Genomic DNA, 17,477 nt, shown 5'->3' with positions numbered 1-17,477 from the left:
TACCTAGCATTTGATTGGTACCACAATGGTAACATTGCTTTTTAAAATAAAAACGTTTACCGTCCTTTCTTCTTTAGTACAGAGAAGGTTTTGGTATAGAGCTAGATATATCTCTCTGTACTGTTTCTTATTTGACATTCCAGAGCAAGTGGCTCTTCTTTAACAGATCCCTCTAACCATATTATTTTTTTCTCAGTCAGTCACAAGCCGCATTATTAAAATAACTTAATATTGCCCTACATTCATCAAGTCTTCTATGTGATCATACAGACGCTTGTTTTACTGTGCAGATTTTTTCGATGAAAAAGGCATGTGGAGAGGGAAAAAGAAAAAAAAGTAGGCCAGGTGAGCACCCTGTTTTTCTGGCTGTGTTTAATCATAGCCTAGAAAGTCAAAGCGAGCTGGCAAAAATTGTGCTTAGAAACAAGAGCGTGATGTTTGTCATCCACGGTAATGAGTACGGTGTCATTAACGGCTTATTGGGGCAGTGCCGCGCTGCCTCTTTGCTTTCCCGTCCTCAGACAGGCGATGGATGGGCTGCTGACCCAGATCAGGCGCGTAAGACGAGAGCGATTCCTCCCCGACGAGCCCCAGCAGTGACAACTGGTCATTAATTGTAAAAATTCTGCCAGCGTGAGGTTTTAGAAACAATTTGTACTTCTTTAATTATGCTGCCAGGGCAGGCTTTGTCCTGGGCACTCTTATCAGACTGAATTAGTCTTTAAAAGAATTGGGCTCAGCCCAGCTCGGGCTGCGCTCACCGGCTTCGCTAAAAATCTTCACTGGGGGTGCAGGGATGGGGGGAGTGCACGGCGGTAACTGTCACCAGAAGGAAGAGAGAAACTCTTGTTCCCGTATTGTTTTATTATTCTAATGATGCGGAGGCGCCCCGACGGAGATCGTGGCCCTGCTCTGCCGGGAGTTACACAAACAGGGAGATGGCAGGAGCGTCTCTGCTCCCAGAAAGCTGGCTGGCTAACACAGCTAGCTGGGCCAGCGCCGGGGAGAAAAGGGAAGGCTGCTTATCTTCAGCTGTCACACGGGGAACCGCGCATAGAAATTTATGGCTGTGCCCTGCCAGGTCCTCTTTTTCTACTTTTTTTTTTTCCCCACCCTCCCTGTGCACTCGCCCGTGAGCTGGGCTTTGGGGGAGCACGTGGCCCTACGGCTGAGGTTGGTGGGACTCAGCGTTCCTTGGGTGGGACCGAGCCCCCAGGGATTTGTCTTGTCGCCTGGCAGTGGGCGTTTGGGGAAAGGCCGCCCCTTTGATGAAGAATGAGCCAGCTGGGTGAGGAGATGACCCGAGCGAAGGCGTTATCCCCCCTGAATCTCTCTTTGGGATTTGTAGCCTTATCGGGGGGGACTGGCCATCGCTGCACTTGCCGATAGGGCTGGCCCCAGGCGTGCAGGGCGGGTGTGGGGATGTACAGCCGTGGGACGATAAAACGGAGCCCAGCAAGGGAGGGAGGCTGCTGGGGAGGGCGAGAAGAGGCCCTGGGCTCAGCCGGAGACCACTGCAGACCCCAGGACGGGCATATTTCAGCCCCTGCCAATGGGGCTTATCACTGCCGATCGATTTCCCAGCTGGGGATGGCAAGGAGAAGATAATACTCCAAAGCGGGCCACTTCCCTGGGGCCTTGTTTTTTTTTTTAATATGTCACCTTCAGTACGTACCATCTCTCAAACTGTACCTAATGGAAACCCTTAAATAGATGACCAGTATACTTACGTTGAGCATTAACTGCATATGGTGCAATATGTGGATGCAAATGAAAAGATTGCGTACTTTGACCAGAAAGGCTTCTCCTGGGCTCAGTTTCCCCAGAAATTAATTTTGCCTAGTATTCCCATAAAGCGTCACGTCTTTCTTGAAAGGTAAGTAGCTATTCCCATGCCGAAAGTAATGGGGATTTGTAATGGCATTTAGGGCTGGATTAATTGCTGTGTGCTTTACGATTTACAGAAGTTTACAGCAGTATCTCCACATTGCTGTAGGTAAAACTCAGCTCCTTTTCCTTGTAGTTCAAGGGCAAGGGAAACAGTAAAAATAAATATTTCAGCAGCACATCCTACTACTGAAAAACAAGTCAAAGATCCTAAAGTATGCCAGCTCAGGGATTTGTTTCATATGAACAGTAAGTATGTGTATAGCCTCAAAAAAGCTTCCCTAGCTAGAAAACAGCATCATTAATAGGTCTGTGAGCTCTGGAAGAGCACTGTCATGTCTGCAGGTGGCTGGGGGAGCTGCACGGGCCCGTCCATGCTGGGTTCAGGTGGTGGGACCATCCGCTCCCGGCACGTCGCCCAACAAGTTCCTCATCCCGATGTTTTAGCGGTTGTTTGATTCTCCAGGGTGAGCAGGGTGAATCTATTGGCTCTGGATTAGTCACTAATTTCTGGGGAAGGGAGGAGTACCACGGTGGCCCGTCAAAGAGGACCAGCAGGGACACGTCGGGAGCCTTTCTTCCCCTCCCTGCATTGTCCTGTGCACTGAGCTCCTTCTTGCTGACGGGTCTGCAGCGAGGCTGGAGGAGCCAGCCTGCTCTAAATAAAACCGAGCTGCGGCAGTGAGAAGGCGGTGAATGTAGGTCGGATGCAGTTGGGAAACTGGCGGTGGCGGCGGTGCCAACGTGTGTGTATCTGGGAGATGAGGGATGCGGGGTGAGGGATGCCCAGGCTGCCCAAAGGCGATGTGAGCAGGGAGCAGGGTTGCCTGTCACAGGCCTGCTGGCTGCAGGCAGGGCCGGGGGGGCGAGGAGGAGCAGCGCAGCCCCCACACATTGCGGGGGGAGGCGAACCCTCCCTGGGGGAGCGTGGGCCAGCACCCACCGAGTGCAACCGACAGAAGATGGAGCGTCTGAAACCAGTGTGGCAATGGTTGCTGCGGGACAGAGGGGACTCAGGTCCCCTCCTGTGCAACTGAGGCCAGATGTGTCAGCCTGGAGGAACCCAAATATCCATTTTCTTATGATTGCAGAAGTCACTTAGAGCCTTATCTGGGAGGAAAAGCTTCCCCCTCCGCTCCCCTTCTGCTCTGCCCACCTGGCATCATGCCTGCCCTGTCTTGCCCTGCGCCCTCTACGGTGGGCGGCCGCTCTGGAGGCTGTCCCGGGGCTGGCCCAGTAGCGTCTCAGTGTGTTTAGCGGGAGGCATATTTCATTTCGCCTCACACACGAAGAACAGTCCCAGGCATATTTTGCTGGTAAAGGGATGCACAGAGTCACTGGAGTGGGAATGTAATTAGGTTGCCTGCTCCCATCTGACGGATGTTACGCAACATGCATCTCCCCGTCCCATCGCAACATCTGCATCGTGGCCCTGATTTCCTCCCGATCTTGCCTGTCACATCTGAAAAAGCCAAGGCTGCGGACATGCCCCTTGCTTTTTGTGGCGGAAGCAACTCCCAGGGGAGCCCGGTCCCAGCCCGGGCTGCGGCTCAGGCCATCTCTCTGGCCCAACGTTTTAAAACCCGTTCAGCTAAACCAGTCTCAAGACCGCCTAGGAGGGGTTTCCTCTCAACACCGACCTACTGCCAGCCAGACTCCTTGCTGCAGACATTAAAAATGCAGTCGACTTTCAGACTCAGACAGGCAAAGTCACCAGCTTGGGCTGACGTTGGTTTTTAAAAAGCCAATGATTTAAAATAATGTCAGTCTCCGGCTCTAACTTGTATTGCAACTGGGACCAGTTGCAAAAGCGGTGGGGACGGTACCCTACTGAACGTGCACAGGATGTTCGTGGTGCCATGCAGCCGCTGGATGGGGTGGTTCTATATTTTACACCATTGTAACGCTCTTTCTCTCTAGAGCATCTATTCAAGCCCCTGTCCAAGCGCCTGCTGGCAGAGACACATCCAACTGTTCCCAGAGTAAAAGGTACCGTTTCCCTGTGATACCCGGGTTGCTCCGGAGCACAGGCAGAGGGGTGCCTTGGGATGCGTCCACACAGCCAGGGCGGGAATTCCTCTGCCTGCGTGTGGGGAAGTGTGGGCAACCCCATTACAGGCGCAGAGGGACAAGGTGGGAAACAAAAGACCCGTCCAACAGGCAGAGAGTGGGAAAAAGGGAGGAAGAGAAGAAAGGAGGCAGAGGGATGCAGGCAGGAGCCCAGCCAGCGGTGGCGTACATCGGCCCTTGCGCAACACGGGTGAATGTCGGAGCCTTCTCCTTCAAGGAGGGGGTCAGCGTTGCTTTTGCCGCCAGCAGGGACGTGCTCCCTGCACACGGACCACCCTGGCCCTTGCTGCCCCCAAACTGCTGGGAAAAGCTTTTAAGACCGCTGTGCAGAGAGGGCACGGGGTGGCTGTCCCCCTGCCGCCAGGGACCGAGGCCTCCAATGGCCTCATGCGTTGTCTCAGTCCAGGGCTGAAAATGGGTTCTGTCATTTGTTTGGTTTTATTTACGAGCCTTTGGCAAGTAAGCACCATATTTCCATTGTTTACGTGAGTTACTATGTGCGAGCGGTAAGGAGAGAACCAGATGCAATTTCGGGGTTGTGCAAACGTCGTTAGCGGAGTACTTGCTTTCCTTTTTTTTTCCTCAAGGTTTGCAGAACTAGTTTAACAACTGCTTGTTTTTTCTGTAGTTAAAGCATTTGAGGGTTTATTTTTTGAGCAAAAGGGACAAAATGCAATTAGAAGGGCAGGAGGCATATGCTAAAGCTGCATGGCCGGTGTACGCTACTGCTGGGCTCTGTGCTACCCTTCTGTTTTATAAACGCCGTAATTACCGGGGAGACCCACCAGGCCCCACAACATATACTTTAAACCCAAAAGGGATCAGAACAGAAGCAGGAACCCCCTGGGATCCAGAGCAGATGGGGAGCACCGCGGCAAATAAGCCCGTTTCTGAACCGTCGTCGTCCCCCCTCCCACCCCCAGCCCCGAGATGCTCTGGCAGCATCTCCCCCCAAGAAGGCCGCCACTAAAGGCACCACAGCCGGGCTATTTTGGGTGGGTTTTATTTTTTTTTTTTTCCTCCCCCCCCTCCCCCTCCCCCACACACTTCCTTCCCCCTGCTCTTTCTCCTCCCTCTTCCTGCCGCCTCCTGGTTTTCCTCCTTCGCTCTTTTTTTTCTTAACTTTTTTTTTTCTTTTTTTTTTTCTAAAAAGAAGCGGAAAGCACGGAGCCGCGGCCCCCCGGGGCCACCCCGCAGGGGCGTGAGGGCGGGGAGCTCCCGCTCCCGCCGGGAATATAAAAAAATATCAACCCGTTCTCCATCATTTTCCCCCAACGCCTCCCGCCTTCCCCTCTTGCTTTGGGGGGGGGTAGGGGGTCGGACACTTTGGGGGGGGGGGGTTGTTGGGGGTGTCCCCCCCGGCGTCGCGCCATGTGCTCGGCGCTGCCGTGGGCGTGGCGGTGGGCGTGGCGGCGCGCACCGGCGCGCGCGCGGCGTGGCGGTGGGCGTGGCACAGCCCCCCCGCCCCGCCCCGCCCCGCCCCGCCCCGCCCCGCTCCCCCCCCCTCACCCCGTCCCCGCCGTCGCCCCCGCCCAGCCGCAGCACGGCGCGGCGCGGCACGGCATGGCGGGGCTGCGCTACCCGCAGCAGAGCGGCTACTGCCGGGCGGCCGCCGCCATGAACCTTCTGCTGGGCGTCTTCCACGTTCTCCTGCCCTGCTTTCGCCCCGGGGAGGCGCAGGGACAAGGTGAGGGCGGCCGGCGGGAGGGGAGGGTCGGGTCGGGGGAGGGAAGGAAGGAGGGAGCGAGCTGGGGGTGCCGCCGGTGCCCGCTCCGGGCGTGCTGAGGGGGGGCGGTCGCCGTGCCTCGGGCGGCTGCCGCGGTGGCAGCCCGGGGACACAAAGGCAGCCGGGCCGCGGCTCGCATCCCCCCGGCCCTGCGCTCCGCTGTCAGCCGGGCCTGCCCCCGCCCGGGGGGGGGCTCGGGCCACCGCCTGCGGGCCACGGGCTCCCGGCCCCGGCCAGCGCGGCCGTCCCATCCGCCGTTTCTCTCTCTCTCTCTGCCCCCGCAGCCATCGAGCCCATGCCCGGCGTGGTGGAGCTGTGGCAGGCCGAGGAGGGGGAGCTCCTGCTGCCCGCCCAGGTGAGGGGGCGCCGGGGGGGGCGGTGGTTGGGGCGGGGGGGTGTGAGGTGGGGCGAGGTGGGGCCGGGGGCCCTGAGGGCCCGTGGGGCGGGTTGGGGCCCGTGGGGCGGTGCGGGGCCGCTGTCACGCCGCAGCCCCGGCCCGCGGCTTCCCCCGCAACCAGCAGTGGGGGGTTTCGGCTTTGTTTTGGGTTTTTTTCTGCATTTTTTTCCTCATTTTCGCTTTCTTTTTTTTTTTTTTTTAAGTGAATGTATTTGTGCACTCTCAATGCTGGATGTGTGTATAATGAATACACATACGTATTTATATCTCAGAACCGCTCGGGTGAAGCCATATTTTTTTTTTCCCCTCAAATGACACATCATTTATGGTGTTGTTCATCTCACTGTAGCGCTTTATTTTTTTGTTTTGTTCAGCCGCTTTTTTCGGAGGGGTAATAAGATTGGTTAAATTCTGTACGGGAAGGGGAGCCAGTACAGCAGAATTGCCGTCCGGGCTGGCAGGCGAGGAGCGGGGCTGGAAGGGGAGGTCTGGAGTTTATGGCATCTGAGGCAGTCATTTAACTTGCCACTGACGGACTCTGCCATATGTTGAGCTGGGCCTTCCTAGACTCAGCGGCACCAGGCTCGTAAATGGGAAGAAGCAGTCCTTGGGGACATTATCTTATGCGAAAGGGGGAAAGAGGGTAATTTATTTCTCTTAAGCTATTATATCATTCTCTGTTCAGTGCTCAGCCGTTGATACCTATTAGCGTAGGGGAAAAATAGCCGAAGTGTTGTTTCTTTCCTCAGCTAGCTGACGATTGGTGCGGTTTATCAGGGCCCAGCATTTTGTATCGTGGTGTTATGAAAGTATTTTCTATTACGGATGTATTTTCTTTTAAATTATTTGTATATACATTCAGCTGTTCAGAATTTGCCTGGTGCAGACGTGGTAGTAGCTAAGGGAAAGTGCAGAGTCTGCATGCCCAGGGATGCTGAAGGAACTCAGCCTTTCGCTTGTGTGCATTCTTTACCTTGAAGACATTAAGATGCATTAGATGTAGAACCGTGTAATGCAGTCATTTATAGTTGCTTCTTGCAGTGAAGCTGCAACTGAGTGATGATGACGTGATGTTTACTTCCTGAGGAGATTAGGTCCTCTTGGAAAACACTTTGTTCATGAGCATCCTCATAAAAATAAGCTGTAGCGTGGCTGAAGGAAGGCATGCGTGGCCTGTCAGCTTGGTGTGGTTGAGCCTGTGGTCCTGCCGAGCCCTTGCAGCAGTGAAAGGCGAAGCTGCGGCTGCTGCTCCTCCGTCGTTTCCGTAGGTGTTGCATTAGGTATGCAGGAAAGAAAACGGGTCTTCTAGTTTCAGTTGTGATAGAGCAAGAAGTGAAAATCGCGATAGGCTCGCTGAAGTAAAAGACGGACATTAAAAGCCAGATGAACCAGTCTCTGAGCATCAGTGGTGCGGTGGCTGTTTTGCATGGCTTTTCCCCCTGAACTTGGGGACCGCAGCAGCATCTAACGCCTTGGTGACTGCTCAAGCTGAAGCAGAAGGGCCTGGGTTCCTCAAACAGGTTTTAAGACAAAAGCTTGGTTCCAGGCCCAAACCTGACACCCAAATTTCTGTTCTCTTGTGGGCTTGGGCTTTACCAGAACATCCCGGGCTGGGGGACTGTGGCCGAATTTCAAGCTGCCTTTCCCAGTTGTTGGGGGTAGGAGGCAAGGAGACCTTCCTCTGTCCCTGTGGATGTGGCCAGGGACCCTTCCAACAGCGCTTCCATGGAGCGGTGGCACTGCCCTGCAGTGGCCGGTCATGGCTCTTCTCTGCGCGCTTGAGGAGTTGAGGGTTCCCCACCCTGCCACGATCCCGTGTGACATCTGTGAGGTCCTGAAGGCAATTCAGCATCGTCACCTTGCTGGGTGACCGTTCTGGGTTGGTGAGGGGTATCGGCAGAGATGCCGTCATCAGCTCCAGAGATTTGGAAAACTGTTTCGTCTGTTTGTCCTTTCTTTGTTAGAGGGATGCTTAAACTTGAAAGAGGTTTAGGCTTGTCGGTCTCCACACTCCACTAAGAAAATGATCTGACTTACCACTACGAGGAGGCTGTCCATGTTCTCTTCCTTGCAAGAACAAACTTTTTCGCTTAAACCCTCACAGAAGGTTGTTGGCCGGTGTCCGTGTACCACAGCAGTGGTGATGCAAGGGTGAGGGTCTAGTAAGAGGAAGGACTTCCTCGCTTTTGAGTGGATATTCAGCATTGTTTGATAGGGAATATCCAAGGGTGGCTTCATTGATATGTTTAAAGATAGGTCTTGGGGAAGACTTTGGGAACGGGAAGTGTCCTGGTTCCTCGATCTGGTTCTTCCCGTTCCCTTTCAGAGGGTGGGCGGGAGTGCAGCACAGGAGAGGGAGGACTTTGCATGGGACTTCGCATGCGGGATTGAAAAATCCAGGGAAGGAACCATGTGTGCACCTCCCTCCCCTCCCGCCTGCCTGTCGCAGGCTCTGAGCAGGGATATGAATTTGGCTGTCCTGTCTGCCCAGCCCTTTTGCCTGTTTCTGGCGGGTTACCAATGCTGTCTGATGGATGTTTTTCCCTTTCTGTCGTGGCTTTGCACTATTATCTTATTTTCCATGCATCATCAGCTGCCTGTGACAGAGCAGTTTTGAGCATTCCTTGCTGGCTGCAGAAATTGAGGATGAAAGTTGGACAGGTCGGTAGCCCATTCAGCCATCCGGTTGCCCGTGCGTGCTTTAGTTCCAAGAGCACTCACTGAATAAAGACATCATGTTAAGAGGCAGGGGAGGGGAAAACAAAGCATTTTAATATTTGTAGTTGCTTTCTAGGCCTCTCACAGCATTGCTTTGTCTAAGTGAACTGCATGAATTTGCATGCTGGAGCGCAGCCGCCCAGGGCCCGTGTGCCTCCACCCCGGTTGGTCGTTCTACCTTCTGTTTCCTCCTGCTTCCCTTTCATTGTTTGTGCTTCTCTGTGCCCCCTCCCAGCTTCCCTCTTACATGTACTGGTGCTTTTTTTTTTTTCCTTTTTTTTTTTCCTTCTTCCCTATGCGTGTGATTGTTTGATTTTGGCTTCCTCCGAAGCCCTGCAGAGGCGTTTGGGGATGGGTATAGCTACTGCTTTTGCTCCGCAGCTAAGCCCAACGGGTGCCCGGAGCATCATTGCAGCCGGTGAGGGTGTGCGTGGGCTGGTGTGCCAGAGCTGAGGAGGAGCTGGCTGTATCTCGCCTGCTGACAGCCTTCCACTGGTCTGCAGCTTCCTCCGGTGTTTTAAGGTTTCTTCCTGGCTTCCCTTTTTTTGCTTTGAGACAAGCTGGGTTTCCCAGTCGGATGTGGTATCCGTATTCCCTTGTGCCCAGTTCCTCTTTCTCGGCAAAGGTGGTGTGAAGTCTGGGGTAACCGCAGGGCTCCTGCGTTGCTCTCCTCCTCGCCCTCCTTTTTATAGGAAATGTCCCTGGGGTAGATCGCTGTGTTTTTGTTTTTCTTCCCATCGTTTGTCCTCAATGTGGAAAAATGTAAAGCCTTGCCTGCCTCGATGGTTGGGAGATGTGTGGAAAACCAGTGGGTTTTTGACATGGAAAAATTTCAAGTGCGAGAGGCTTGATTAGAGCAGTTGTGGGTTTTATTCAGACTCCTTATAATCTTGTGGTTTTGCTTGTTTGTTTGTAACTTGTTAATGCTTACTTAACTAAAATGCTTGGGAGAAAAGCTCCTTTGTGTAGGACTTGACACCCAAGTCCTTCACTATTAAAGGCTGAAAAAGCTCCAAATATAAACAGCCATGTTGGAGCACTTCAGTGCAAAGCTGAAAGGAGGTTAGTTTGTTTTTTGTTTTTTTCTTTTGCTGAAGAGGAGAGGAAAGAGCCCAAGGAAAAGCACAGTAAGGATATCAGGCCTGCTGTCTCCGTGGCCACAAGTGTATGAAAGGAGAAGCACAAACGCCATTTGTTGTTCATGGTATACACCACTTAAAAGAGGTATCGGAGAGTCATGGTTGCGTGTTTCTGTCTGTCAGAAACTGCTTTGGTGGGTACTGTGAGCATCTGAAGGCAGGGGCAGGCGGGCTGGAGACCTGCAGAGCTGGGTGTTCGGCGCTTTCCCTTCAGCCCCTTCAGTTTCGAGGGAGGAACTACTTTAAAATGAACTATCTAGGTCTTGTTATCATACCGAAAATGACAGTAAGTCATCAAAGACAGGGTATACCAAACTCTCTCTCTTTTTTTTTTTTTTGGTGTCATTGCCATGTCTGTCTGATGTGATGGGTTTTGTACTGGTCCTGCGTGTAGATGAGCGAGATGTTTCATCAGAGGAGTACTGTGTGTGCATTTTAGTTTGCTTGCAGATACTTAGGAGATTACAGTGAGTGCTTATTTCAGATTACTGTGGTAATGTTTTAGGTGCTTGAATGGAGAAAGAGGAAAATGCCACGGTATTTGCTGTGTCATAGTCGGTTACAGACACTGGGCAAATAAAGAGCTGCTGCCTGGGTTTTCACTTTAAAGGTTCTGCTCGGTTCTGAAAGATTATTTTATTATTTTTTTCTTTTCCTATGTAGTAGTGACTCGTCTTCAGTTCCTGTTCTTCAGTGCAGCTCAGGGGCTAATAAGGTTAATTGTTCTGCCGGTTTCGAAAGCTGATGAAGACCTTGATCTTACATATGTATCCGAGATATGCGGCACTGCAATATGTCATTAACAGAGGCGCATCCCATCAGCTATGCACAAATTGAATGTACGGAGCCACCTACTTCAAAGCAGGGTTTGTCTGAAGACACACAATTTGTGTGAAAGCCCGAGACAGACTTGGGGTGGGAATTGTGTTCCTCTTTGGGCTGTTCAAAGGCTCCTCCAGCCTCCCAGCTGAGCTTCTGGATGGTGCTGATAGGACTTGGGGCTGGTTGGCCATGCAGATTATGCAGAAGCTGTCAGCCCAGGCTCTTGTGACTGGTGTGACATGAAAGGGGTGCTTTCGGGGGCTTTCTAGCATGAGATAAGCACTTGCCCGTAATTCAGGATGAGGTTTGGAGGAAGGGGATTTTTCTTTCCTGTTGTGGATAGGCTGCTGGGACCTGCATTTTCATCTTCAGGAGTCATGCCCTTCCTCCCATCCCCCTGCAGTGCTTGTCTGGCAATATGGTAGTTTGAGAAGGCTTGTTTGGTTTTGATGTTTTTGGGTTGGTTTTTGGTGTCGTCTTTTATCCTCAGTGCAAGTATACATGTAGCCTGTGGCATATGGAGGAGAGAAGGTAGGAGAAAGCTGGATATGAAGCTCTGTCTGCATGCTCAGAAGGGTAATTTTTTAAATTCTTTTTTCCTTGCACAATTCAGATTTTTTTTGTTGTGGCAGCACCATAGACTGGGAAGATTTTCTTCATCATTGCTTAACGACAAGTAAAGAGGAGAAGTCATTAGTGCTAAGATAACTAGTGTTAAGGGAGAGCACTGTATAATGACAGTCACAGGCTTCTGATGCCTGGTTAAGCCATTTAAAGGAGGAGTTAAGCCATTTAAAATAAGGATATCTTGCCAGCCTGTTGAGTGGCGGAGAAGCTGCTTCTAGAGGAGGTGGATGAGGAGTCCTCTAATTCTGCTTGGTGTCGTACTGAGAGCCTGGAAGTGCAAAAGGAGCTTGTAGAAGCTGGAAAACAGATGATGGATTTGCATCATGCCTTGCTGGTAGTGTATAACCACAAAGCTTGGCTCATTAGAGGAGATGGCCAGGTGCTAGGACCTCTGCTTAGGTCTGTGCCGAAGAACCACATGATGCGCTGCAGATCCTGGATGATTATCACAGTGTCTCCAAACTCCCTTTAAAGGCAGATGTACAGAAAGATCATCAAGTCCTCAAATCAACTCGCAGTTCCCTGTCGGTTTTATTACAGCTTTGGTTATGCTACACTGAAGGCTGTGCTCCTTCTGTCGGATGAGCTGTTCATGGTAAAAGATTGATGTTTAGATGCATCTGGTAGCTTTTGGCAAGATCTGTAATAACATTAGCCATAACTTCATTATTTTAGCCGTAATAATGTTAATTATTAATAATAGCATTAACCATATTTGCTGCCTTAGTGTGGTTGTAATTTTTTTCCCTTCACAAGGTTTAGGTCTTCAGAACTCCTGCTGTCTGTCCCGCTCAGTACATGAGTAGGGCTGCCTTGAGCATCTGAAGCCTGTAGAAAGATGTTCAGTGTTTGTGCAGGTGATCTTTTTTTCTAGTATGTAGTGAAAATAGGAGCGAGAATCAAAGCTGGTACCTTGGGGCCTGTTCCATGATGCACTTACACGGGAAACGTGTAGGAGGGGTGGTAGAAAGTGCACTCTCTTAATTTTAAAGGCTTTTTTTTTTTTCCTGCCTTCTCATTGCTAAGGTCTGTAGCTCGTGTCTTGTGGAACCGGAACCATCTTCACCTGCTTCTGCAGTAGCTGGGAAAACTTACCAGCTGTGCTTGGCAGGATAACCGTGACCTCTTTCTGAAGAATGTTAATCTCCCTAAAGCTGTCCCTGGTTTCGTCAGCGTGGGTTGGGTGGATGTAACACGTTCCATTTTGAGTTGTACCTAAAGCTCTCCTGGAGATCTCGGCCAGTTCAGAGCAGCTACCTGCTTGTTTTAAATGGATTTCCTGCAGGGAGCTCATTGAACCAATGCTTGAGTTCATTTCTGTAGACAGCTCAAAGTGGTTAGTTGCGAACTGCAAGCTGGCAGAGTTTAACTGCACGTCTCTGAAATTACCTCAGTCCAGCAATTGAGCTAAGCTGCTGTGTTTTAAGCTCCTACTCCCTACGATTTCTGTACGTGTTGCTGATCGTTGGTAAGGTCTGGGTTTGGGATCTTGCCGTCTCTGTTGGAATGTGGTGCCTTGCCTTTGCTTTTGGGGTTACCACGTGATGTGAATTTCAAGGCATTCTGCGTCCTATTTTCTCAGGTACTGGCTAATTAAATTTACTGACATGGCGCAGATAATTTGAAGGTGGCGGAAATGGTCTTCCTGTAGTTTGAGGACTGTTGATGGTTTTAGATCGAAATTGTATATGTGAGCAGGATTTTGTATAGATGCATTAGTATAAATGGAAGATTAGTTTGTTCAATCAATGTTTGGAAAAAAAAAAAAAATGGAATAGCCATGTTAAGTCACCATTTATCTTGGCAAAATGAGCTGAAACCTCAAATAGGATGGCCAGCATCAACCTTCCTTGAATTGTAAGGGAGTTGCTGAAGGAATTATAGATTTCTGACTTCATTTTGCAAGCAAGTCGTGTGAGAGTCCGTCTTTGGAGCAGTTAAAAACGGTACATATGTCCAGTGCACCCTGTTGCAATTCTGAGATCCTTACATAGTATTTTCTCTGTTTGTCAGGCTGATTCGAAGGAGGATGTGGAAGAGCATCCACAAGAGCAAAGGTAAGTAAAAATCAAATGAAAACAAAAGTATTGAAGCTCGTTTTGGTTTTTGCTTTAGGAAATAGTGCAGTGTAATTGGGCAGACTGCTAAAAATGAATTTTTTTTCTGCTGCATATTAAATAGGTTTTCATTAGTCGCGGCTTATGATTTTCTCAACTAATGTTAATATTCATTTGTTAGCAAAATCAGAAAGTAGCATGCAGCGTATGCAAGACTGAAGTGCTCTCTTGCATCTCTTTCTCCTTATTTTATCTCTAATCTGCATTTACTTTTCATTGCTTTCACACACACAAAAAACTGTGTTTATTGATTCTGCTTTATTGTATATTTTGTAATTAATTTCTTTAAACAAGAGGACAATTTTCAGTTCCAAAATTTGCAAACGTAAGTAGTCTTGGAGTGTTAACTGGTACTGGGGTGGGGAGGGAATTAAAGACAATTTAAAGCCAAAGGCTTCTTAATGTGTTGCTGTTGCGCAATAGATATCCTACCTTATTTCTTTAAATCAGATACATAATAAAGTCCTTAAGAACTGTAGCCTCAACTTTGCTGTTTCTTTTAATATCGGGCCTCCTCTGTTTTGAAGGGTTGGGTAAATAGCATCGCAGATTATTTTTTAAATACACATTTTGTTTCCTCTGAGCGTCCAGATTAAAATGCTTGGACATCTACCAGTGAAACACTTCCTTCCTTTGGTATGTGTTAATGTGGGTACAGCTCTCGGTGCCATGCCAGCCAGAAAGATCACAAGACTTAAAATAAACACATGTAGCACCACCGTGCTTGGATGACCGCAGCTAGTCAGAAATGCTTTTCTCATTTATCTCCCGTCTTTGCCTTTAGCTTGTGTTTGATAGCGAATAGATGTGATAAAACACAAGCCTGACTGGAGCTGGCAGAAGGGGTAAATGTGGGGTTGGGAAGGGGATGGTTGTAATGGGTCTGCCCTGCGCCACAACACTTCGTGCAGCTTTTCCCCCCTCTTTCTACCCCGTCGGGAGCCTTCTTGTTCGAACCCAGCATCACATTAGCGCTGCTGTGCCTCGTCTCCGTGGGAGTGGCCAAGGTGCTATAGAAACAGGATGGGAGAATTACTGCTGCCTCTGACAGCTGGTGCTGACGTACCTACGTCCCCCAGTTCCTGCCTCCATAGGGGATTTATTTATTTTTTCCTCCTTCCCTTGCGAAAGAGGAGTAAACTATTGAATGCTGGAATTTTCCCTGCGCAAATACAGAACTTTCTGATGTTCATCTGGGGACTACTTTGGTTTTGATGCAAAATTTTCACTGCGTGCCTAAGCATGCTCTCTTTACTGAGATGTAATCAGAAGACAGCAGTCTCAAATGCTGTGCTTAAGGTGGTTGCTGAGACTTTCATTAGTAGGCAGAGAGATGTAGTCTAGGGGGGAAAAAGGATCTCCACCTGCCTGTTTTTCTCTGGAGGTGCATGGAGTAACTGGCCCCTATGACAGTAATAAAAATATTGAAAGATAAATAGTTCTTGAGACTCGGAGAGGAAATAGGAAAAAGTGGTTTGACTTTTTTTTGTCATTCAGGTGCTTAAAGATTTTTCTAGTAATTACTCATTTCCAAAAATGACCTTGTTTTCTGAAAGTAAAGTTTATAAGGTTCGCTTGCATGGATGGAAACATCCTTCTATTGTCATACTGAAATGCTTCAGGAAACTTGCCTAAACAGACACTAATCTGTGTGCATTTTTTAAACTGTTTTGGTTTGCTGCTGTGTGTAAACACCGATTCGTGCGTGCTCTGTATTCTGAGGGAACGTTACAGTGTAGGCTTTATGAAGAAGACCGATCAAAGGTGTGCATTAGAAAGACTGGAATGTATTAGTTTCTTTCCAGATAAACTTTCATTCCCTTGGCTTGTATTACTACATGGTGAAATCACGGGGATTTCCTTTTCCTGTAGCAGCAAAACCTGAGAGCTTGCAGCATCTCCATCTCATTGTCTGCCGGCGTGCCCTAGGGAAATTAGCTAAAGCTACTGAAATTTGATGTGCAGCCCCTAGAGCACCAGAAGCAAAGTACCTTCAAGTAGCGATATGAACAGAAGTTAATGGAGATGGAGAATTCTAACTTTTTCCCAGAGCTGAAGAAAGTTGAGAGAGTTTAGCATCTTGGGGCATAAAGGAGGAAGTATCTTCCCAAAACATTGTTTTATTCAGTTTTTAATTCTAGGTTAATGGAGCTTGCTAACCTACTTTAAAAAAAAAAAAAGTATTAACGGTCTGTTAACTGACTTCCTGTGCATGTGCATCACAGGATCTTCCATCTGGGGTGGGCTTCTTGGTCTGCTGTTGTTTTTGCTGCAAGTGCACAAGGGGGAATGGATGTAATCTGATTATTTCTGCTTTAGGTTTAGCTTAAACAAATACAGAAGTTTTCATGGAGGTAAAAAGACATTGTCAAAAGAGCCGTTCTTGTAAAGAGCTATTTCAGAGGTGAATGAGAAATGGTTGATTTAGAGGTCTGTGGGTTTGTAGCTGCCCTGAGTGAGAATTAGCAACTCCTTAATTTCCAGTTTACGATTCCCGCCTTTCCGATTGCTTGGATGCTACCCCAGGTTGCTTTCTGCTGTTTTGTGTCTCCCTGTGTCAGACTCTGAAATAAGAAATGCTGGACAGTAGATACTTGAGCTGCTGGATGTACTGCTTCAGGCCACAGTCTTTGACAGAATTAAAGCCACATGTATTTGGACTAGCCTATTAAAAAAGCTTCAAGTTTCCTTAAAAAATGTTTCTTACATTTGAAAGTCAGCAGTAAAAAGATGCTGTCCAGACCAAGTTTTGTTAGAAGGAAGTCAATGACAGGTGTTGAGAGAAAGTTTCTTTGGGTTTTGTTTGTTGTTTTTTTTTCTTCATGCTGGTGACTGTTCATGTGCCACAGCTGGCAGTAGCAAATTTTGAAGATTAAGGTGCTTGCTTTTTCATTGCGCTTTTTCTAAAGCAACGGAATGAGTCAAATGCGTAAGTCTGGCACAGATAAAGGGACAGTGCTGTTAGGTGATGTGCACAAATGATGCTAGCAAAACTTTTACCTTTCCACTTCAAGGAAGTAGACATTGGATTGCCAAAATTAAAAAATAAATTTTCGTGAGTGACATTCTTAATCCTTGGTTAAAGGCCTTTGAAAATCCAGTTTCCCAGCTGACACATTAAGGAACATTTGCACCAGAATAAACTGCTGTGCTCCATAAAAGATGTGGAGCAAATACTCTTAATGTGTGGTGTGCATTAGTAGTCCATGAGAAAGGAAAGCCAAACAATACTAAGAGTATGGTGTGTAATCAGAGAGTGAGAGGACACTTCCCAGCCTTTACCTGTGACAGTTAGGGTGTATTTTTATTTGAGTAGATAAGTATCAACTACTAGGAGAACTGTGAGTGTGGTGCTGTTGGCCCAGTCAAGCATTTCTGTTGAACCTTTGCCTTTGATCAGTGGGAGAGGGTTTGACCCTGTAGGCAGGAGATGGTGCTGGCTCCCAGTGGGCTCCTGCTGGGGTGATAGTGCGGCCCGGGAGTGGCAGCGGGTGCCCGGCACTTTGGCCTCTCCTGATTGCCAAGCGGGATTGATTACTTCTCATCCCATGAGTTTCACCGTGCCCATGAAATAGTGCTCCAGACGTGGAAGAGAAATCGGAAGGTAAGGGTAGCAAGGGAGTAGCTTCCTAGTTGCCCGAGAGACAACAAAGCAGTCAAGGTGAACAAACTGCAAAATTACTTGGGGGTTTAGCAGATCCTTAAGAGATGTAGTTATAACGTTTGCTTCAGGAAAAATCCCAAGTTGCTGGGGAGTATGAGCCTGCTTCACATTGCGAGGTCATACATGGCAATTTTTCACCGGCCACAACTTCATGTCATTTCCAGTCAGGAGGCACAGATGAGTCTGGTGCTGTGGATGGGCAGTTAAGACACTTCAGAGGTCCAAAAGCTTATGAGTGACTTGTCCTTCAAAAAAACCCTGTGGTTTTAGTGCCATAACAGTCTGGTTCTTGGAAAGTAGTGGCATGGGA

At 49.1% G+C, this 17,477-nt stretch overlaps 2 protein-coding genes across 6 annotated transcripts in view; both read left to right on the top strand.

The window, feature by feature from the left end:
• Positions 1–1,475: 1,475 nt before the first annotated feature.
• On the top strand, positions 1,476–4,369 carry LOC128910195 (uncharacterized). Its single transcript, XM_054203147.1, has 2 exons — positions 1,476–1,876; positions 3,808–4,369. The coding sequence occupies exons 1-2, from the start codon at positions 1,749–1,751 to the stop codon at positions 4,367–4,369; spliced, it is 690 nt and encodes a 229-aa protein (XP_054059122.1). The 5' UTR covers positions 1,476–1,748.
• Positions 4,370–5,482: 1,113 nt separating this feature from the next.
• Positions 5,483–17,477, top strand: part of TMEM131L (transmembrane 131 like) — an 85,484-nt gene continuing 73,489 nt past the window's right edge. For all 5 annotated transcript variants that reach the window (XR_008466846.1, XM_054204338.1, XM_054204336.1 and 2 more), the window contains exons 1-3: positions 5,483–5,644; positions 5,968–6,038; positions 13,400–13,443. Coding sequence is in view for 4 of the 5 variants with exons in the window: in XM_054204338.1 (XP_054060313.1) it covers positions 5,521–5,644; positions 5,968–6,038; positions 13,400–13,443 (239 nt within the window). In the remaining variant the exon portion in view is untranslated. The remainder of the gene's footprint in view (positions 5,645–5,967; positions 6,039–13,399; positions 13,444–17,477) is intronic.

Source organism: Rissa tridactyla, chromosome 5, assembly GCF_028500815.1.
Source record: "Rissa tridactyla isolate bRisTri1 chromosome 5, bRisTri1.patW.cur.20221130, whole genome shotgun sequence".
Classification (NCBI taxonomy): domain Eukaryota; kingdom Metazoa; phylum Chordata; class Aves; order Charadriiformes; family Laridae; genus Rissa; species Rissa tridactyla.
This window is presented reverse-complemented; position numbering and strand designations above follow the sequence as displayed.

Coding starts and splice junctions, on each gene's coding strand:
- LOC128910195 (XM_054203147.1), top strand. CDS start 1,749: ATGGTGCAATATGTGGATGCAAATGAAAAGATTGCGTACTTTGACCAG. Junction 1,877..3,807: donor CGTCACGTCTTTCTTGAAAG/GTAAGTAGCTAT, acceptor CTTTCTCTCTAG/AGCATCTATTCAAGCCCCTG.